Source organism: Myxine glutinosa, chromosome 5 (assembly GCF_964187855.1).
Source record: "Myxine glutinosa chromosome 5, kmMyxGlut1.1, whole genome shotgun sequence".
Classification (NCBI taxonomy): domain Eukaryota; kingdom Metazoa; phylum Chordata; class Myxini; order Myxiniformes; family Myxinidae; genus Myxine; species Myxine glutinosa.
In genome coordinates, this window is record NC_136265.1 from 174,242,815 (window position 1) to 174,266,380 (window position 23,566).

Genomic DNA, 23,566 nt, shown 5'->3' on the forward strand with positions numbered 1-23,566 from the left:
AGTGTGTGTGTGTACTGTGTTGTAGATGTATCTGAATGATTGATGTTCTTCTTCATTCGTATGCAGCACAAGGCTGCAGGGTAGCATCATTGGCAGAGGGCATGGCTGTGCCGCTGATGTAGTACCCTTTGCTGATTAGGGCAGAAATTTGTTATTTTTGCCAGTGATAGCTCACCTACTCCTCGCAAAGGACACCTTGGTTCTTTAACATCGACCAATGAATGCTGGCAGATGGGACGCCAGTTTAACGTCCATCTGAAGGGCGGCACGCACATTGATGAATTGCCCTGCCTACGAAACACCGGGATGACAGTTTATAGCTGGGTCGGGATTCAAACCCAGGCGAGACAGCTTATAGATGAGTGTGCGTACATGTACGCCATCGTGCCAGCCCATGATTGATGTAGTCTGTCCTGAGTAAGAGACATTGTCAATGAAGGGACTACAACTACATTGACACATTAATGTCCTTTCACAACTACATTGACACATTAATGTTCTTTTACATGGAATGCAATGTTGGCTATTTGGAGACAATGGACAAGTCTAGACAGGTCCGTCCATCACACTTTATTATGAAAGGTCCCCGCAGTCATAAAATAATAAAAATGGTACCATTGGAAAGCTAATAAAATCGATTTACTTTGAAGAAATATTGTACGTTCAATCATAAAGGTGCCCATTTTAAATGCCCTCCTTTCCCCAATGGAAAAGTAAGAAGCAGCATCCGGAGCTTTAATGCAGCGATTTCAGCGCTATGACAGCAGGGACCCTTAGAATAACGCGTAACGGACACGGAAGGAGCACACAAAAACCACCAACCACAGCGACACAGCAGCAGCAGCAGCAGCAACAACAACAACAATTACTACTACCACTACTACTACTAACTGTTATAAAAGATCCTTTTTTCATGTTACATTTCATTTAGATCCCCATTGAGACTCTCAGAGAGACATGCAATATGTTTGTGAAGTTCAGCTTGCCGTCCTTTGATTAAACCTGTCAGCGAAGCGATGTGGGTAAGCACGCCCAGTACATGTCATTTCTGCACCCTTCTCTCGATGGCCTATCTCAGGTTGCTCCCTCGCACACCTCCTTTGTTTCATTTCCTCGATTTATCTTTCTCATTTTTAAAGCTCTTTCCCTCTGCATACATAATATATATGCACACGGCCACATACTGGGATGCTCGCACAAAATGCTGTAGTATTATTAAATAAATTCCCCCCTTGCCAGAGCGAAATAAATAAATCCATGGGGTTAACAAGTAGTATCCTCAACTCTACTGGGGCAAACGAGGAGGTGAACATGGCTAGACGGCTTTAACGGTGGGAAGGCAGACAAAAGGGATTAGCTGTTTGGGTTAGCGATGGAACGTGGTTCATGTATAGAGCTCAGCTTTGGAAGTTCAGCAGCAGAAGCTGCTGAAGCCACGTCCGAGTGAAGCTAGAAACGCACAAAGAGCCCCAACCACTTCTTGGGCGATTAAATTAACTCTGGCCTGTCAGGCTCGGTATCCCGTGGATAGAGAAACGAATGCTCCTTAAGGCCTAAAACTCCACAATGTCTCTCACAGGACTGCTTGGAAGATCTTGCTCACAAAATGCGAGGCTCTCTTCCATGATATTCTGGATAAAGGCTCTCGGTGCTAACTAACATTTTACTGAGAATAGACCCACAAAATACCTATTTTGCTTATTTTGAAATCCCAGCTGGGTGGGTAGTTTTGATTATCCAGCAAGACTGTTTAGGTATGTTTCATATGCATGGCCACTTTAAAATCTTAATTTTGTGAGAGGTCTTTAATGTTCTTGTGTGAGTAGAACCATTTAATTACCGTCTGCTGATTTTTCTGCGTGATGCTGTGTGCATCCAGGGTACTGCATCCTGGAGTACCCTGCATTTTGCATGAAGATTGTCAATGTCCTACCCCTTCGCCTTCCTCCCCCCCCCACCCCACCCCTCCTTACGCCTCTCCCCATTTCCCCCACCACCTAACCACCTACCCCCTTTCACTCACTCACATTCCACACCCTTGGCTTGTATATTCTCATACATACACTCCTTGATCCGCTTAACTTATCTTCTTATTCCTGTCTTTTACCAACCTTCTTCCCATTCAGTATATTTTCCAAATTAATTCCACTTCCCTCCCTTTTTTCCCCTACCCAACCCATTTTTCTTCCTTTTCTAAATTAACTTCTGCCCTTTGTCATACTTGGTATGGAAACCTCATCGTCTATTGTGCACCCTGAAATATTAATGAACTGCATTATATTGTGTAACTTCTGCCACTGAAGATGGATGGAGGTTATGGTTTCACCCCTGTCTGTCTGTCTGTCTGCCTGTCTGTGAGCAGGATATCTCAAAAATTATGGACGGATTCGGATGAGCATTGGTGGACAGGTTGGGTGGGTGACGAGGACGAATTGATTTGATTTTGGTGAACATCTGGATTCGTATCTGGCTACGAGAATTTCTTAAATAATTGATTCTTCACTATTGAGAGATGGGGCCAAAAATGAGATATAGCACGATGTCTCAAAACGTCGGGAACGAGTTATGATGAAACTTAGTGGGATAATTGTTTCGGTGACAAGAAAAAAGGTATTCGATTGTGGTTAAGGTCCGGATGCCGATGTGGCCGATCAGTGGGATACAAAAAGTGAACTGTTCAACTTGGTGGAGGTATGTGCCCTACCGAGTGCCATTATATGTGTGTGTGGTAGTCACAAAAATGGAAACGCCGATGTAAAGTCACTTCATAGGGCGTAAGGCCACCATGTGTGGCCAGTACGACCTGTTTGCACCATGGCATAGAGTTCACCAGCGTCTGGAATTCTGCAGGAGGGATGCGGCACCATTCTTCCACGAGAAAGTCCATCAACACATGCCTGTTTGATGGGGGTGGGAAAGTAGACTGACTGACTTTGAAATTGTGTCGCTGTATTGTGGTTTGACCTCGTGTGTTTTACCATCACCTGACTTGAGATGGGTTTAAGTATTGCAATAATGTTACTATTTATTTGGCTTAACTTCCTTTTTATCATAATGCATGGAGATCTCTACTTATTGGGGAAGAAATAATAATAATAATAATTCATTTATTTTGTATAGCGCTTTTCATGAAGCCCAAAGGCGCTTTGACAGAGTGCCAAACATAATGCATAACAAAACATGAAAACAACAATTGCAAAAAGACAAGAATCAATAGGGAAATATTTAAAGCAAAAGGAGGGAGAAGGAGAAGTGATAGTCAGGGGTTAAATGCTGTGGGTTGAATGTTGAATGCAGTGCTGAACAGGTGGGTCTTGAGTGATGTTTTGAATGTGGTGAGTGAGGAGGAGTCTCTGATGGTGTGAGGTAGTGAGTTCCAGAGGGTGGGAGCAGCGATGGAGAAGGCCCTGTCCCCCCAGGATCTGAATTTGGTCCGGATGGGGGGGGGGGGTCAGGAGGTTGGTACCAGCAGAGCGGAGATTGCGGGTGGGAGTGTGTCTGGAGAGGAGGTCAGCCAGGTAGGATGGGGCCAGGTTATGGAGGGCTTTGTAGGTCAAGAGGAGGATTTTGTACTGGATTCTCTGGGAGATGGGGAGCCAGTGAAGCTTGTAAAGGACGGGGGTGATGTGGTCACGGGTCCGGGAATGGGTGAGTAGACGGGCAGCGGAGTTCTGAATGTATTGGAGTTTATTGGTGATTGTTGAGGGTGAACCATAGAGGAGGCTATTGCAGTAGTCCAGACGGGAGGTGATGAAGGCGTGGATGAGGGTTTCTGCAGCCGTGGAGGAGAGGGATGAGCGGAGACGGGCGATGTTTTTCAGGTGAAAGAAGGCTGTCTTTGTGATCTGTTTAGTGTATTCACTATTTTGTGAATAGATTTTGTAATGTGTTATGCACATAATAGGTAGAGATCCTATTATAGATTTTGTAATGTGTCATGCACATAATAGGTAGAGATCCCTTGTTTTCATCCGAGACTTTGAGTCTACAGCAGCACCCAAGCTTTTGTTTGAGGAGACTTATAAAGCATTTTCTTCAGGCTTGGACCAGGTATCAAAACAAAACAAAATGGGGAAATTCAAGAATGCATTGTTAATGGCTTCTGTACCCTTTTTCCACCCATACCACAGTATGCGGAGATGTGTGGTGGCTATGGGCCGGATGCGGTGCCTGATGAACTGCGCTGTCACAAGGCCATCCTCTCTGCACGCTGTCCCTTCTTCCGTCGCCTTTTTCAACGACGCTTGCAGACCGGCGAGGAGCTGACGGAGCGTGCATTGCAGGCCCCGACACGCATCGTACTCGATGACTCTGTAATGCCTCGACGCTATGCGGCAGCCTTGCTGCACTGTATATACACCGACACGGTGGATCTGACTCTGGTCACGCCGCCGGCCTCCCCCAGCACCCCTGGCGCACTTGCGTCAGGCCCAAGCATCCTTGGTGATGCCGGTACTGCACCTTCACCGGGTCCTTGCCTCCCCTCAAGAGTGGAGGACGCAATGGAGCTATACGCCATTGCACTCTTTCTGGAGTTTGGTGCGATGGCACAAGGTGAGGTCCTGCACTGTCGCTTCTCCTGATGGAACACCCTCGGGTTTCATGTATTATCCTCCCACATCCTTTACTGCACCTTAAGCCTCAAAGATACTTTATTTTATTGTTTTATCTTAACGCTTTTCTCTTGGATGTGTCCAGTTATCATTAAATGGGTGCAAAGGAACCACCATTTTAGATGTGTGGGTATGGTTTGTTGCAAAGGAACCAATTTGATGGAATGAGTATGGTTTGGAGTTTCATTCATTCACTTTTCTATGTGCAGCCTGTGGCTGCTGGTTTGTGTCATTGTTTGGAGCATGGCTGTGCCGCTGATGCAGTGCCCCCTGTAGGTTAGGGCAGGAATTTATAATTTGTTCAGGGTGCTGGCAGGAGCTCGCCTACTCTTTGCAAAGGACACTGTGGGATATTTTACGTCCAGCAACTAATACCAGCAGATGGGACACAGTTTATCGTCCATCCGAGGGATGACACACACATTGATGAATCACCCTCCCATGAAAGAGCTAGACAGCTTTGAGGTGAGTGGTCGTACCGCTTGGCCTTCCTGTTTGGAACTATTTACATCGTGCTCACTCCCCTTTCCCTCGCTTATCTCATATTTATTATTCCCGAGTTATTTTCCCGACAACCTTCAAATTATTCTTGTCAAATTAACCATCCAGTCAAATTAACCTTTACACACCATGTTTAATATGTAGACGACGTCTTTATATTATTGCAGTTGTAAGGTTTCTCATTGTTCATACGGTATCATTTATTTTCATTGTCTCTCCAATAAATCCCATACTCCCCTAGCCAGACATCTCTCTCCTAGTATCTACCCTCCCTGTCCCGCACTAATAATTAGATGATGGCCCCTTGTGCCGTGAGATTATAGATTTGCCTTAAATTTATTGTTGTTTTTTTTTTTTTGTGTGCTGTTGCAACATTATCAACTGAATGTGAATGACAAAGATTCCCCTGGAGGATTAAAGATTTTTTTTTTTTGTACAAATGTTTCACGCTGGTATGCCAGGGTTTGGGGACATCGACCGTAGGGTTTGGTGGTGTCATGACGAGTAAGCGTTGATTTATTTACGGACTCCTTCTTGCGTGTAATTGGAATTGCAATCGATGCCATCCAGAGTTGCATTGCCTTTTGTGCTGTGTACAGGCCTCTGTGCCGGGGAGTGTATTTGGAGCTGGGTGGCTAATATCGAGAGCTTTGCAAACAAGTGTTACGGTGCTCTCTGTATCGAGCTGCTTGCTAATAATTACACTGCCTTAACTGGATTGTGCACACTCTGTGGCGTCTTTTGGGTTTCATCCAATCATGGGTTCAAGTTGCCACCATGTATTGGTGGAATCTGCCCCTCTTTTAAATATGGGCTTAGTCTTGATTCTACATGTGGGTGAGGCAACCGTCAGTTATCAAATGCAGCATTGGGCAAATAAACAGCTTCGCTAGGGTTCTTCAGTTTGTTGGCACGGCCATTGCGGCTTAAGCATGTAGAGGGAGGGATGTGGGAGGGAGCATCTTTGGCAGGAAAAGTGGTGTGCAGCTCTCTTGAAGCACTGCGGAGTAACGACAATGTCATCCAAAGTGGTTTTGCCCTGTTGAACTTTTGACTTCAGACAAGTCCCTGGAATGTTGCTTCTACAGTAACAACTCCTCCACCAACACTGAGTGGCTTCTCTGATGGGTGGGAATACAGACGTGATTGAAGGGGACATAAACTCGGCCAATACACATAAACTACAAATGGCACTTCAGTAGAACTCCAAAGAATGCACAGTCGAGTAGTCGAATTGCTTCTGTATTTTCATTTTATTTTCTTTGTTGTGTGCCAATGATGTAAAATCTGATATTCTGAGTGGCTGTCCTATTATATTGTTGCGGATATGGGATTTGGATCCATCCATATCCGCTTGTAAATATTCCCCTATTTCCCCAATACTGCCCAACTATCCCCAATCCCCCATTCCCTAGTCCCATTTTCTGTAAACAACACTCTGTAGCACCGACCTCCCCCTTTTTCCCCCATTAAATGTCGCACCCAGGTTCACCGCATCTCACGTAGACAACTATAGGACATCTTGCTAGTTATTCTTAGTCTATGTCAGTTAAGGACTCGTTTCCATTAATTCTGACTCTTCGTTGCACCAGAATGTGATTGTATGGCACCATTAGTAAGTTTAGGACCTCCCAATACCTCCCCGCATCTCTTCCTCATGGAACAACAACACCAACAACAACAACAGCGGCGGCGGCGCGGCGGCGGCGCGGGGAGTGCGCGTCCTCACTCCGGCTTGGTTAGCCGCCATTGAACATGTGTTCCGACGGGGTTACCACGCAAGGGCTCGCTGTCAGCTCCTCGTCAAGGGCGGAGCCCGGTAACCCCCCCGCACCCAATAGGAGCGGCGGACCGATTCCATCTGGGGCGGAGCTAACGAGCCGAGGGCGTGTCACTCCCCGCTGGGCATGCGCAGGAAGACGGAGGTGATGTCAGATGCGCCTCAGCTTGGAGAGAAAAGGACGCCACCTTCCGAGCGCGACAATACCTCCCCGCATCTCTGGACCGGACCGCGTTTGATTCTGCCCCTGAGCCAAGGTGCACCTTGAGCTATCGACTGCCTGCCCATCCTTGCCATCAATCCCCGTGTAAGTCAGTCTTGTCCCATTTGTCTGTGGTCTGTCGGGTATAAGATAAGACTGTGTCTAAGTGCCCATCTTGCTGTGCTTTACCTCTTGCCGTGTAATCTACCCGTTTCTGCATCACCAATATTATATCCTCCTCCGGAGGTCTTGAGAACTGTACCCCTTGTGTCGTTGCATTAATCCCAGCCGTTGTGTCCTTTCCTTCTTTGATTTAGCATAGCGCGATTTGGCCAACGTTCGAGTGGAATCGGGCGGGATAGGGTTCTAATCGGGGAGTAACTGTGCGGACGCGGTAATACCAAACCGCTCGGTAAACTAACATCTAACACCGCGTCTGTAACAATTGGTTGTCAGGAGTTGGATTCGGACCTGGGACTAAATTTGTTAGGCCCACATTTTGGAACACCAATTGTACTATTAGAGTAACAATTGGTGTCGAGGAGTGAGATCGGACCCGAAGCGCGCTTAAAGCGCTCAAAATTACAAGTGACCGAAATTTGATTTTGTTTTACAAAAATAAAAACCCGAATTTTGAAAGTCGCGCTATGGCGGATCAAGACGGCTGGGTTCCGGTAGAGGAGAGTGAGGCAGGGTCGATCCAGGACCAAATTGAGGGACATGAGGAGAGCGAAGCAGTGAGGGTGGCAGGGTCGCAAAATCGCGTCCTCACGCACGAGGTTACGGGCGCGCAAAATGGCGCCTCGCACATGGCCACGGCGACCGCGCCCGCGACCGTAGTAGCGCCGCTGGTAGATTTGGACCTTTTTTTAATACAAATGAAGGCCCTTATGGCCCAGAATAGCGAGAAAATGAGGGACGAATTGGGGGGCGACATGGGGGCCAATAGCCAACGGTTAGAACAAAGGATGGGGTCCAATAGCGAGAAATTGAGGGAGGACATGGGGGCCCAGATCGGAGGGTTAGGGAGTAGGATAGAGGGATTAGACAATAGATTAGGGGAAATACAGGAGGGGTTAATGGGGGTAGAAAACAGAATGGCCGCTCAAGAGAATCAAATGGAAGGGATGCAAAAGGGGTTAGAGGGGTTAGAAAACAGTATGGAAGGCAAATTGAGGGACATGAGGGACCAAGCGGAAAGGGAAGTTAAACAAATGGGGCAGCAGATAGAGGGGGTCAGAATGGGGGTAGAAACTAAACTGGATGCTCACAGGGAGGAAATGGAGCAGATGAGGGTGGCATCTGGGCAGGAGATGCAAGTGATGGGAGAAGAGATCAGAAGAGGGGTGAGTGAGGAGGTCGGAGGAGTGCGCGAGGAGGTGAGGCACTGTAAGGAGCGCATGGAGAAGGAGGTGAGAAAGGGGACTGTAAAATTGCAAGGGGGTATAGAGGAGTTGACGCTGGGAGTGGAACAGCTGACGGTGGGACAGACGGAGTTAGTGGAGCAGGTACAAAGGAACACTGCGGTACTAGGAGGGTTAAAAGCGACACAGAAAGAACTAAAAGACGACTTGATAGCGACGAAGAGGGAGTGTCAGATGGTACGTGAGGGACTGACAGCGAGGTTGGACGAGGTGACAGAGGTAATGGAGACGAAGGACCGGCAGGTGAGGACGCACATGGAAACGGTCAAGGTAGCCTTAGAGGACGAGCTTGAAGAGAGGTACCGGGAAATAAAAGAGGTGAAGCAGAAATTAGAAGAAGTGGAAGAAGGGGTGAGCGAAATTAAGAAGCGACGGAGAGAGGATAAGAAAGAGATAAAGGAGGAAGTAAAAGAATTGGTCCAAAGTCTGTGTTCGGATCGTGATGATGTGCTCATTAACCGGATGAGGGATTCGCAGGTGATGGAGGAGAAGCGAAGAGGAAGAGGACCCGGTGTAAGTGGTGACCAATATGGTCGTGCGTATGATGCGCCAGGGGATTTAAGAAGCTTGGGGGTCGAGATGGACCCGGGTGTTCGTGAGAGGCCGTTGGTGAAGTGTGCGACAGGTCTGGTGTGCGAAAAAGGAGGTGTGCGAGAAAGTCCGACTCTGGGGTTTGTGAGGAAAAAGTGCGTGCCAAGGAATGAGGGTGCTGTCGAGAGTGAGTCGGTCGTAGCGCGTGTGCGAGGGAGCACATGGAAGCGCGGTGTGGTGAGTGTTACAGAGGGTGTGACGGGAGAGTGTGCGCAAGAGTGTGCGCGAGAAAGGTGTGTAACGGACAGGTGCATGAGGAAAGAGTGCGCTGTCAGGAGTAAGGGTGAGTGCGTTGTCAAGAGTGGTGGTGAGAGTAGTGAGAGTGACAAGGAGCGTGAGTTGGTTGTGACAGGTGAGCGAGGATGTACACCTGGAATGGAAGGATGCACACCTGGAATGGTAGAGCGTGAGTGGGAATGCACGCTGGAATTGGTAGTGAGGCACGTGGTTGGGTGTGCGAGTGAGAGCACACCTGTGATTGTCACAGAGGAGGTGACCGAGGAGGGGGCGCGAAGAGGTGTGTTGGTGAGGTGTGCGAGCGACGAATGTGTGCCAAGGTGTTCGGTGGTCAGGTGTGTGACCAAGTCGGTGAGCGGAATGAGTGTACCGAGGTGTGTAAGAAAAGGTACGACGGGGAGCATGGGAACAGGTGGAGGTATGAGCAAGAAAGGGGTAGCGTATGCATGTAAGCATGCAGGTAAGGCATCGACGGTAACCGGGTTAGAGGTTAAAACGACTTATAGCCGAATCGGGCCCTCGGTGCGCGTCGGGCAGCTTCGCGTGCCGCGAGGACCAGCGGGGATCCGAACCACGGCGGTTTCGAAAGAACCGCCGTACGCGATCCACGCTGTGCCTCGCTTGGAACGGCCGCGTCCGTGCTCCACTAGGCGGAGCGGGCAGCCCGATAGGAAGGGTCGTCATGGCGACCACCTTTTGTTGAGGCATTCCGGCAGGTCGAGATCGGGACATTGGATGGCTCCACGCCGGGGTGGTGCGTGGGATCTCGGCCCGGGTAAGCCCCCGTCCCTGCACCGAGTGCCGGACGTATCCAGCCGCTGGCACCAAACAACCCGCATTCATTGCTCGGCTTTACGAAGCCGGGCTTTGGACAGGAATTGGCGCACCGAGAGGCATTAGTGAGTAGACTGTGTGATGAGGTTAGTGTTTTGGACCCAAAATTAGAAAAAAAAAACAAAATTTGATGATTGGCAAAGGATTGGCAGTAATGATTGGCAGATGATGGGTAGTGATTGGCAAATTTTTTGATTTGTTGAAATTTGATGTGCAAAATTGGTAGTGGGAGATGCCCGATGTGGTGGGATGGCAACTCTGTCATCCCTCACAAAAGAGGGGCAAATGCGCCATAGTTTATGGGGTGTATGGCAGTGAAAACTAGCCTGGGTGGGTTAGGTTATATTGTAGGGATCTAGCGAAGATGACATTAGGTGACATTAAGGTTAGTTAGTGACTGATACCTGTAGTGGGGACGCAGGTAGATTAGTGTGGATTATAATGACGAGGGAGCGCAATAGTTTAAAGGGACGACTGGGAAGCGCAAGTTTCAGAGGGGAGTAGTTAGATGAGATGATGCCGTGTGGTTGAGAATTGAACAGGTGTGATTGCACAGGTGTGCAACTGGACAGGTGTGTGGAGCAGTGTATGAGTAGTGAGTGTTGTGGATCAGCGCGAATGCGCTTTGGGGAGAGAAGGGTGCAGGTGGCACCAGGTGTGAGAGCACAGGTGTGCAAGTACAGGTGTGTGGAATACATGGAGTATTGGAATGAGTGGTGTGGAGAGAGTTGGAGTAAGTGGTACGGAGTGGTGTGCATGGTGCGAAGGTGTGGATGGGGGAAGAGTGGACCACTTTCACGAGTACTCGGGGCGGGTAGTGTAAGTGTTAGGTAGAGGGTATAGGTAAATTGTGGTTGGATATTGGCATTTGTGGTGCGGTTGCAGAATGGTATTGTGGATGGGTGCATTAGTGTTGTGGAAATGGCTGGGCGTGTAGCCTGTTAGTGTGTGTAGTTGGTTTGGGCACTCCACCACTGTGAGGATGTCGGCCAGGTGAGGCCGCAGGTGGGCTCTGGGAGCCGTTAGTGTCAGTGGGTGCCTGAGGATCCCGGGTGTGGATCGGGCAGCCCGTGCCAGAGAGGGCACTGAGGGAGTGAGAGTGCGAGAGGGCCTTCCCCAGTTAGTTAGGTTAGGGTGAGGAGCAGGTAAGCTCGGGTGGCAACTACGGTGGTGGAGGTGTGCAGGTGGGTAGACCTGCTGGGAGAGCTACACGTCACAGCCCAGAAATTGTGCGAGGGCACCGGGAGACGAATCGGGGGAGTGAGACCCCAAATTGAGAGGCACCACAGATTGGGCAATGGGAATTGGTTTTTAGAACCCATAGTGTAAGTGGGCCAATGGATTGGCAGGGAAAGACCCCGGGTAATGTAAAGTTGTTAAAGTCATTTAGGAAATAGTTAGGATTGACGAACCTGTCGCACCATACGCAGCCACTTACCTGAGGTGATGATGATGACTCCACACCTGTGTTCCCTTGTTTTGTGTTGCAGGAAGTGAGAATTGCTGTTTGGATTTGTGAGACGCATCACGACGTGGATGAGACATTGGGGTGATTCCATCTCTCCCTCCTTAGGAGGGACTGATGTTGAGTTGGAGATGGCAAATTTTGATGGGAGTTGGAAATGGCAAATTTGATTGGTTAGGAGGGAGAGAAGACGAATTTGGTTTATGGGAGGAACGGGGAAGACAGTAGGGACGTTTGTTGATTTGTAAAGTAGATGTGTATGGGTAGTGTTGTGTTTTGTGGATACAGTAAGGGGTAAGGGAGGGGCAATGTAGGTTACCTGGTGGGGGGGGGGGCGTACGGTAGGAACGTACCTGTCTCACCTGGTTCCCATGTGCCCCCAGTGTGCATCACCTTGTATTGCGTGCACTTTTGCGCCCTTACCACCTTACTCACTTGTCTTCTTCTTTTGTCTCCCACCTCCGAGGATCTGGCTTTGGGGCAGAGAGAGAGGAGAGAGAGGTGCTGGCTCCGCAGTTGTGGGCCTGCACTTTCGCTGCTTGCTGCCTGGATCGATACACCATATGGACCGCAATTTTTGTGGCCGCCCACCATGGACCGCAGTCTTTTGCGGGCAAGCACCACCCGTTGATGGACCTCTGGGTCAACGTGGCACCTATGCCATACAGGTGAACCACTTATAGTTGGCCCCCTGACGGCCACAATTCAGAAATGGACGCGGTTGGCGCCTTTCTTTATCTTTAAAGAAGCCAGAAGGCCAAGTACACCACATGAAGGCAAGACCAGCGGCAGAACATCGGCCGGCTGCGACACCACCGGTGACTATCGAACACTTTATTGGTGCACCGGATGGTGCTGACTGTACATGATGGGGTGGTGCTTTTGGTGCTTGGATGGGGTGCTCTGCACATTATTAAAGGCCGTAAGGCCACAGGGCACTCGTGGGTTGGTGTATCGATGCTGGCATGCGTGCTCTCTCTATGCATAACATCTGCATGTGTTCCTCAAAGAACAGGTCCTGGATCGTAGTGTAAATATCAGTGTAGTCTTGTATAAATGATGCTCCCTACCGGCTGTATGTTTAGTTTGAGGATTCTTTCCACGATTCGGTTATCCTGTGGGTGTGTTTCTGTGAGGAGAAGGGTGCAACGTCGCAGGGGGACATATTTACTCATTTGTGAACATCTGTAAAACTGTCGCACTCAGGGTTGAGTTAATAGTAGAGGGAACTACATCTGAGTGCCACACTAACGTAGGTAAAAATTTATCGGGTCGGGACGCCCCGAGGTAGAGAAGGGTACAATGTTGCGGATATGGGATTTGGATCCATCCATATCCGCTTGTAAATATTCCCCTATTTCCCCAATACTGCCCAACTATCCCCAATCCCCCATTCCCTAGTCCCATTTTCTGTAAACAACACTCTGTAGCACCGACCTCCCCCTTTTTCCCCCATTAAATGTCGCACCCAGGTTCACCGCATCTCACGTAGACAACTATAGGACATCTTGCTAGTTATTCTTAGTCTATGTCAGTTAAGGACTCGTTTCCATTAATTCTGACTCTTCGTTGCACCAGAATGTGATTGTATGGCACCATTAGTAAGTTTAGGACCTCCCAATACCTCCCCGCATCTCTTCCTCATGGAACAACAACACCAACACCAACAACAACAACAGCGGCGGCGGCGGCGCGGGGAGTGCGCGTCCTCACTCCGGCTTGGTTAGCCGCCATTGAACATGTGTTCCGACGGGGTTACCACGCAGGGGCTCGCTGTCAGCTCCTCGTCAAGGGCGGAGCCCGGTAACCCCCCCGCACCCAATAGGAGCGGCGGACCGATTCCATCTGGGGCGGAGCTAACGAGCCGAGGGCGTGTCACTCCCCGCTGGGCATGCGCAGGAAGACGGAGGTGACGTCAGATGCGCCTCAGCTTGGAGAGAAAAGGACGCCACCTTCCGAGCGCGACAATACCTCCCCGCATCTCTGGACCGGACCGCGTTTGATTCTGCCCCTGAGCCAAGGTGCACCTTGAGCTATCGACTGCCTGCCCATCCTTGCCATCAATCCCCGTGTAAGTCAGTCTTGTCCCGTTTGTCTGTGGTCTGTCGGGAATAACATAAGACTGTGTCTAAGTGCCCATCTTGCTGTGCTTTACCTCTTGCCGTGTAATCTACCCGTTTCTGCATCACCAATATTATATCCTCCTCCGGAGGTCTTGAGAACTGTACCCCTTGTGTCGTTGCATTAATCCCAGCCGTTGTGTCCTTTCCTTCATTGATTTAGCATAGCGCGATTTGGCCAACGTTCGAGTGGAATCGGGCGGGATAGGGTTCTAATCGGGGAGTAACTGTGCGGACGCGGTAATACCAAACCGCTCGGTAAACTAACATCTAACACCGCGTCTGTAACAATATTAAATAAGTTGTGTGTGTGTGTGCATCTGAAAATCACAGAAACAAAAACAGTGCTGGCCTGATCCCCACCAAACCTTGCATATGTGTTGGTAGTACCCAGGGTCAAGTGATTGGCACAAGAAACTGCTCCCCTCACCCCAGGCTGCTGTTTCTAGTAAAAAAAAGGTGTTTCTAGTAAAATCAGACTTATTTTTTAAATCTCAGATTAGCATTGTTGATTGCTTTGACTTTGATTGTTGAATGTACTGTATTCCTCTGAATTTTGAAATATAAAAGATATTAAATACATCACCTGAAATACCTCTACATATTGTCACATCTGAGGCTCACTAACGTGATATGCCTCAGCACCGAGATCCTTTGTCTCAGGAAACAGTCGATCAGTTTCTAACCTACTCCTGTGTTCAGTCATTCTACAACTTTACCGATCTCCAAGGTTTTCTCAAATAAGTCAAATTTGATGGCACGCACACGGACGCAGATGGATCGAACATGTTTCTTACCTTTTTAAAGGTTTATTTTTAACTAGCAAAGGTACCCCGCATGACCGGATCACGTCGGATCCCTCCTCCTACTCATTCCTCTCCGTCCTCTCACCCTAACCCTTCCCTCATACCACGCCTTCCTATGCCTCTTCTCACCCCACACCCCTCCCTCCGGGCTCCCACTCCTTCCCCTCCCACCCTACCCCATACCCTCCCAACTCCCACCTGTTCCCCTCACTCATTCCACCCCAACCACTGCTTCTTCCCACCTCACCCCTCCCTCTGGGCTCCCAACCCACCCCACAAAATAAATAAAATACACAAAATAATTTAAGTAAAACCCACTTTTGAGTCATACCAACCTCTAACCTGTCTCATCGCCTCGAACTTGCCACGTGCCATGTCAAAATCTGAGGTCATACCAAACACCACCCGGAGATGTCCGGAGATGTTTGCCAAACTCTCATTCTATGGCGCTGCCTTCCCTTCCCCTCACACCTCCTCTGAAACTCCCACTGCCGTACAACTCTCCTGACATCTCTGGATGTCTCCGGGCGGTGTATTGTATGACCCCACTGAGGGACAAACTTGTCGATATGGCCAAAATAAGTCATGGTATTGGCGTTTATCCTCGTCACCATGTAATTAATCTGGGGTGTGTTCTGTTCCTAAGTTTCTTGTAGAGCGCTCGCAAAGTGGCAAGCACTCAAGCAAGCACGTGTTTCCAAACCGTTAATAAGGAATGGATGGCTTAGCAAGCGCGAGCCAGCTTCTTGGTAATTGAACACACCACTCTCCCATCCTTTCCATGTGTCCGAACCACCTCAACCAACCCCTATGCATAACCTCACGAATGCTCTCCATATTTAACCCTCTGTACCCACCGTACCCAGTCGTACCCAGCTGCTCCTGGACTCCGTGTCCTTTCCTCCTGACAAGGTGGAAAAGTTTCTGTCAACCCTCGACTCTGATTCTGCGACTGGACCTGACGGCATCAGCCTACGGGTCCTAAAATCCTGTTCTGCCGCTCTTTCACTCCCTCTCTCTGTTCTCTTCACCCTCTCTTTTGCTCAAGGTCAACTGCCATCTGCTTGGAAATCAGCCAACATCACCGCTTTGCACAAAAAAGGTGCAAAAACAGATCCTAGCAACTACAGACCAATCAGCCTTCTCCCAATTATCAGCAAAGTCATGGAATCCATCATTGCTTCGGATATGAAATCTTTCCTCTTCTCCAATGGCTTGATCTCTGATCATCAATTTGGTTTCAGACCAGGTCACTCTACTCTGGACATGCTGCTTCTGCTGTCTCAACAATGGATGGAGGTCCTCAATGCCAAACAGGAAATTAGAGCTGTCTCCCTCGACATATCACGTGCCTTCGATACGGTCTGGCACCCCGCTCTGCTCACCAAACTCTTCTCCTTTGGTATCCATGGAAATCTCCACGCATGGCTGGCGGACTTCCTCTCTCGTCGTAGTCAACGTGTGGCCCTGAATGGGTTTCTCTCATCTCCTCTTCCTGTTCAGGCTGGAGTTCCCCAAGGCAGTGTTCTGGGCCCTGTGCTTTTTCTGGTCTTCATCAATGATCTCTCTGACTCTCTTGAAAATCCTCTCTATCTCTTTGCTGATGACTCCACTCTCTGCCGCTCCATTCCTCATCCCTCAGATCGGCAGTCTGCAGCCTCCTCACTCTCTGCAGACCTGGACAAAATCACAGACTGGGCAAACAAGTGGAACATGTCTTTCAATCCTGACAAATCTCACACTCTTACGATGTCTCTCCGAAAAGACCGACTGGACAACCCTCCCATCTATTTTCTGAATAATCCTCTCCAAGAAGTTCTGTCACTCAAGCTTTTGGGTCTCACTATCTGCCATGATCTTTCCTGGGAAAACCACATTTCCAAGCTGGCCTCCAAAGCCAGTCGCCGACTGGGCATCCTCCGTCGTGCGAAGTCCTTCCTTGGCACACCTGAGCTCCTCACCACATACAAGGCTTTCATCCGCAGCTCAATGGAATACTGGTCTCCCCTCTGGGCTGGTGCTCCTGCCTCACACCTAGCTCGTCTTCACGCTGTTGAAACCAAAGCGTTCAGAATCATTGGAATCTCCATCAATGAAGCTATCTCCGAGGGCCTTTCACTTACTCACCGCAGGCAGGTTGGTGGTCTTTCCGTCTTCTACCGACTCCTCTCTGGCCTTGCTCCCCCAGCTCTCTCTGGGCTCTGTCCCCCAAATATTCCTACAGGTCGCACAAGATCTGCCTGCAACCCTCTTATGGTTAAACTGCCAAAATCAAGACTCTCTGCTCACCTTCACTCCTTCATTCCTCTTTTCTCCCGCCTCTGGAACAAACTCCCTCACTCTCTTCAATCCCACTCCTCCCTCCAGGTCTTTAAAACGTCTGTTCACCACCATCTCTTATCTTCCCCAATCCAAAACCTTGATCTTTTCTACCCCCGCTAATTTCACCTCAAATCCACTTTTTTGAGGTGACTTTTGTCTTCTTTCCTGGAGGTCCTTGGTGTCCTTGCGTTTTATACCAATCCTGCCTCCCCCCAGGCCCTCTCCCTCCCACACATCTCCCGATGTCCCTGCTCTCAAATGTTGTGTTTGTGTGCTTCCTCCCCTTCTCTCCCCATCTTGTCCACCGCTCCCCTTTTTATATACTTTGTTTGCTTGTTTGTTTGATTTGTTTGTTTGATAAATGTTAGCTCTTTCACGAGCCTCGACTCTGTATACAAAAAAAAAAAAAAAAAAACCTATCATAATTCCACATTTTGGTTTTCTATCCTTCAGTGTCACATTACAAATCCATCTCACCATTCGCATTTCATTTCGTTCACACCTCTGTTCATCCTCCTTTTTGATCACCCAGGTTTCATTGCCATACAGCATCGCACTTCTAACGCAAGCTGCATAAAGTTTTCCCTTTAGTTGGAGAGAGATCCCCCTTGATGTTAATAGGGATAACAACTCCCGAAACTTCCTCCAACCACTTCTAATTCTTGCAATCACAGCTGCCTCTGCACCACCACCTGCAGCAATCATATCACCAAGGTAACATAATTTATCTGCACATTCCAGGGAAATGTCCCCACAAACTAATCTTTCCACTCTGACTGGTGCGACTTGTTTACCTGCGCAGACAGAACATTCTCTGTGCACCCAGCTGTTACAGTATTGACAGAATATTGAGTTGCTATACACCTTTAGTACAGACAGCACTGGGCCACCTCCCCCTTTTTCCACAGTTCCTTCTCCCACACCACTAATCAATACTTTTGATTTTGTTTTATTCACTTTCAATCATCTAACCTCGAAACCCTAGATTTTAAAAATTCTCGTATCCGGGTCCGGATTCAGATCGTCACCAAAATCAAATCATTTGGTCCTTGTCACGCACCCAACCTGTCCACCAAGTTTTGGCTGCATCTGTCCATAACGTTTTGAGATATTGTGCTATATGTTGGTTTTAGAAGTCATCTGATGTTTCTCTTTTCTACTTATTTTTCTTTTTCTCTCTCATGTGACCTTTATTTTTTCATGTTACCTTTAATTGAGATCAAATGTAACAATGCGTTGACATCTAACGTGGGCGAAGGCATATCAATTGGCGTATTCGCGTCAAATTATGTTTCCTAGTTGTTATCTGTTTTGCATTTTAAACAATATTTTCCTTTTGTGCAACATTTTGAGTTGTGTTCTCATAAGTATATTTTGTGCTTTTTAAGTTGTGATATTGATTTTTGGTTTATACATTTCTATATTTACCTCCACCACCAAAGGTGGGCAGAGGTTATGTTTTCACCCCTCTTTGTCAATTTGTTTGTTTGTCTGTCTGTGAGAATTATGTCTCAAAAGGTTATGGATGGATTCGGACAAAACTTGGTGGACAGATTGTGTGTATGACAAGGACTAATTGATTAGATTCTGGTGAAGATTCGTTTCTGGATATGAGAAATATTTTTAAGTGATTCTTCACCTTTGAGATATAGAGCCAAAAACGATATATAACATGATATCTCAAAATGTTGTGGGTGGATAATGGCAAAACTTGGTGGATGAGTTGCATGGGTGACAAGAACAAGCTGATTCGATTTTGGTTACGGTCCGGGTGCCGATCCGGCCTATCAGAGGGATACAAAACGTAAACTGTCAGCCTGGCAAAGGTATGCACTCCACCTAGTGCCATTCTAGCTTGTTCTGTTTTCTCATATTTAAGAGTGATTTCTTCTCGCCTATGGGTACAGTCGTGGCCAAAAATAGTCACCCTTGCACTTTTTTCAAATAACTCACATTTTTCTCTAAAAATAAGTTGAAATTGACGAAAGTATTTGGTCTCCACAATTCTTTATTTCACTGTTAATATTACAGAACCTTTGTTTTTGATTCAGAACTTAATAGACCCTTTTAAGTCAGAAAATAGAAAGAAATGGCATTGACAAAATTATTGACACCCAAGACTTAATATTTGGTAACACAGACTTTGGACAAAATAACTGCAGTCAAGCACTTCCTATAGCCATGAATGAGCTTCCTACACCTCTCTACTGGCAGCTTGGCCACTCTTCTTGTGCAAACTGCTCCAGTTCTCCCAGATTTTAAGGGTGCCTTCTCCCAACTGCTGTTTTCAGATCTCCCCACAAGTGTTCAATGGGATTTAGATCTGGACTCATTGCTGGCCTCCTCTAAACAGTCCAGCGATTTGTCTTGAACCATTCCTGTGTGCTTTTTGAAGTGTGTTTGCGGTCATTGCCCTGCTGCAAGACCCATGACCTTTGACGGAGACCCATATTTCTGATACCAGGTTTAACATTGCGGTCTAAAATGCCTAGGTAATCTCCTGATTTCATGATGCCATGCACACATTCAAGGCACCCAGTGCCAGGGGCAGCACAGCAACCCCAAAACGTTACTGCATCTCCTCCATGTTTGACTGTAGGGAAGGTGTTCTTTTCTTTGAAGGCTTCATTTTGTTTTCTGTAAACATAGAGATGATGTGCTTTTAAAAAAGCTCAAATTTGGTCTCCTCTGTCCACATAAGGACTTTGGCTTGTTCAGGTGTGTTTTGGCAAACTCGAGTTGGGCTTTCTTATGTCTCCCTCTCAGCAGTGGGGTCCTGCTTGGTCTCCTACCATAGAAACCCCTTTCATTGAGTTGGTGATGGATGGTGCGAGTTGAAACTGTCGTACCTTGTGTCTGAAGGTCTGCTTGGATCTGTTTGGCAGTTGATCGAGGTGCTTTCTCCACCATTTGAACAATCCTTCACTGCAATCTTCGATGAAGTTTTCTCTTGCGGCCACGTCCAGGGAGGTTGGCTACAGTGCCATGGGCCTTAAACTTCCTGATAACATTGCATACGGTGGACACAGGAACTTCAAGGTCTCTGGAGATGGACTTGTAGCCTTGAGATTGTCCATGCTTGGCTACAATGTTGTGTCTGGCCTCCTTAGACAATTCTCTGGTTTTCTTTCTTTTCTCCATGCTCATTGCGGTACACACAGTGACACAAAACAGTAGAATGAGTCCTTTTCTCTATTCAAACTGGTTGAATGAGTGATTTTTATATTGCAGGCACCTACAACTCACCATATGTGAGTTTAATTCCAAAGTAAAGGAGAATCACCTGCTTGAAATTTAATTATTTATAACAACTTCTAAAAGGTCCCAATAATATTGTCCGGGCCATTTTAGGATTTCTGTGTGGAATAAGCTAAGATGTAGTAATTCTTTCAGCTTTTTTTTGTTTTTTCCCCACTGCAAACTAAAGAAATCCACAAGATTTTTAAATTTTAACAATTTTCTGGAAGAAGATGGTGCATTAATTTGAAAAAAGTGCAAGGGTTCCAATATTTTTGGCCACGACTGTATGTGTCCAAATGTCATGTTTTGTAGTTGTGATGGTTTTTCATTCCTTTATACATCTGCAGCATGAGCAGTTTCAATGTAAACCGATAATGTTCTTTGCAAAAGGTAAACCATTTGTGAATTGTGTGAAAGTGTCTACAAACAAAAACCAGCACCCATTTTCCCAGTGGAAAAACATTCCAGAGCGAAAAACGACCAGTAAGAGATTGTGGATGTCCCATTATGAGTTGAGGGTCTGGACACAGCAAGGTTGAATGTGAAGATGTTGCATCACATCCAATGTTGCACGGCGATGAAAAATTTAATTGTGCTTTTTTGTCCCCCGTCGCACCGCGGAGCGAAAGGGGGACTATGGTTTTCCCCTCCGTCCGTCCGTCGGTGCGTGCGTGCATGCGGGCGTGCGTGCATAAGCGAAGGACCGCATTCGAATTTGGTGTGTGGGTGTATCTAGGCACAAGGAAGAACGCTGTTTAAAATTGGGTCGCCACGTCAAAATCCAAGATGGCCACCGCCATGTATGTCTGAACCTTGTGAGATGAATATCTTGAAAAATAAGCGAAGTACCAACTTCTAATTTGGTGTGTGGGTGTATTTCGGCATGAGGAAGAACCCTATTGAAAATTGGGTCGCCACGTCAAAATCCAAGATGGCCGGCACCATGTATGTCTGAACCTTGTGAGCGGAATATCTTGAAAAATAAGCGAAGTACCAACTTCTAATCTGGTGTGTGGGTGTATCTACGCATAAGGGAGAACGCTATTGAAAATTGGGTCGCCACGTCAAAATCCAAGATGGCCGCCTTGCGTCTTCCACTTTGTCAACTCGCATCACTTCACCGACGGGGGACCTAGGCGTAACGCTTGTTTGCTCTGCATTTATTTGCGCTTAGAACTCAAAAAATTGCTTTGCAGTTGAAACGCCAGAATGTGCTCTGTGTAATCCCAAAGTTTCTGGTGATTGAAAGGGCAGATGTGCTGCACAGGATGCTTTGCCAAGGCATTTGCTAATAGTTCTACCATCCATAGCGAAGCTGCCGAGTATATATCGCCATGGTTCATTTTTTTGTTCCTTTTCCCCTTCTTTTCAAATCTCGCTTTTTTGTTAAAGTCTCCCGCTTTACCCCTCCTTCTTCGTCTCTTACCCATTAATCCCGCTTTACCCCTCCTTCTTCGTCTCTCACCCATTAATTTTATTTATTCCACCTCCTCTTTCTCCCCCACCTCACTTGCTAATCTTCACTTCCCCTTCCACAAACTCCTTCCACAATCCTATCTATTTGACCTACTCCTTAATTTTTGCCCTTCGTCCTCCTCTATACTTATTTTCCTTCCAGCCTTAACCTCATCCCTTGTACCAACTTTTACCTTTCTCACTACAAACTCTTGCCTTCTCCCACCTTATTTTGTTCCAACCCCACCTCATCTTGCCCTCCTTCACCACTCTTTCCAACCCCCCCCCCCCCTCTTTCACCCCCACACCCTCGCTTTCTCTCCCCCAGTCTCTTTTTCCTTCCCTCCAAACCTCTTACCCTCCACCCCACCCTCTCTTACCCTCTACCCCACCTTCTCTTACCCTCTACCCCACCTTCGCTTACCCTCCCCCCTACCTTCTCTTACCCTCCACTCCACCCCACCTTCTCTTTCCCTCAACCCCTCTCTATATCCCTTCACTCCACTCTTTATATCCCTCCACCCCACCCTCTATATCCCTCCACCCCACCCTCTATATCCCTCCACTCCACCCTCTCTTTACCTCCACCCCACCCTCTCTTTACCTCCACCCCAATCTCTCTTTCCCTCCACCCCATCCTTAATCCTCCTCCTCACCCTCTCTTCATTTCCCACCCAACCTTTCTCGATCTCCCACCCAACCTTTCTCGATCTCCCACCCAACCTTTCTCGATCTCCCACCCAACCTTTCTCGATTTCCGCCCAAACTTTCTCGATTTCCGCCAAACCTTTCTCGATTTCCCACTCAACCTTTCTCGATTTCCCACTCCACCTTTCTCGATTTCCGCCCAACCTTTCTCGATCTCCGCCCAACCTTTCTCGATTTCCCACTCCACCTTTCTCGATTTCCCACTCCACCTTTCCCGATTTCCCATTCAACCTTTCTCGATTTCCCACTCCACCTTTCTCGATTTCCCACTCAAACTTTCTCGATTTCCACCCAACCTTTCTCGATCTCCGCCCAACCTTTCTCGATTTCCCACTCGACCTTTCTCGATTTTCCACTCAACCTTTCTCGATTTCCCACTCAACCTTTCTCGATTTCCCACTCAACCTTTCTCGATTTCCCACTCAACCTTTCTCGATTTCCCACTCAACCTTTCTCAACCTTTCTGGATCTCCCACTCAACCTTTCTCGATCTCCCACCTAACCTCTCTTTCCCTCCACCCCAATCTCTTCCCCTCCGCCCCATCCTTATTCTCCCTCCTCACCTTCTCTTGATTTCCTACCCAACCTCTCTCGATCTCCCACCAATCTCTCTGGATCTCCCACCCAATCTCTCTGGATCTCCCACCCAACCTCTCTCGATCTCCCACCCAATATCTCTCGATCTCCCACCCAATTTCTCAATTTCTCTGGATCTCCCACCCAACCTCTCTCGATCTCTCACCCAACCTCTCTCGATCTCCCATCCATCCTCTCTTGTTTCCTCATCCATCCTCTCTTGTTTCCTCATCCATCCTCTCTTGTTTCCTCATCCATCCTCTTTTGATCCCTCATCCACTCTCTTTTTATCCCTCATTCATCCTATTTTGATCCCTCTTCAATACACCTCCACCACCCCCCCCCCCCCCCCGTCACATCCCCTATTTGTCGTCAAATGCTTGTTTTCTCTTCTTTCTATATAGTATATTAAGGCATATGTCATATTCATGTATATATATATTGTTACAGACATGACTTTGATGTTAAAGTGGGCCGAGCGGAATGGCCGTCGTGTCCGCACAAATTACCCGACTATACTCGACGTTGACGAAGTCGCGCTACGCTGGCTCAATAAGAAAAAGAAGACACCCGGCTGGATTACAATCACACAATACGACACCAGGGGTTCAGTTCTCAAGACCTCCGGAGGAGGTTATATTAAGGCGGAAAAGGTTAGATTACAGGGGCTAGAGGTATATTACAGGAAGACA

At 47.8% G+C, this 23,566-nt stretch overlaps 2 protein-coding genes across 9 annotated transcripts in view; both read left to right on the forward strand.

The window, feature by feature from the left end:
- The window catches only part of DTD1 (D-aminoacyl-tRNA deacylase 1), a 903,613-nt gene that overhangs the window by 729,277 nt on the left and 150,770 nt on the right, over positions 1–23,566 (forward strand). The window lies entirely within an intron of this gene.
- The window catches only part of BTBD7 (BTB domain containing 7), a 643,025-nt gene that overhangs the window by 529,162 nt on the left and 90,297 nt on the right, over positions 1–23,566 (forward strand). For 7 of the 8 annotated variants that reach the window (XM_078779099.1, XM_068115511.2, XM_078779100.1 and 4 more), the window contains one exon: positions 4,131–4,554. In XM_078779099.1, coding sequence (XP_078635225.1) covers positions 4,131–4,554 — 424 coding nt within the window. Of the gene's footprint in view, positions 1–4,130; positions 4,555–19,757; positions 21,721–23,566 lie in introns of those variants that run through there. The other variant, XM_068115518.2, reaches the window with a different exon arrangement.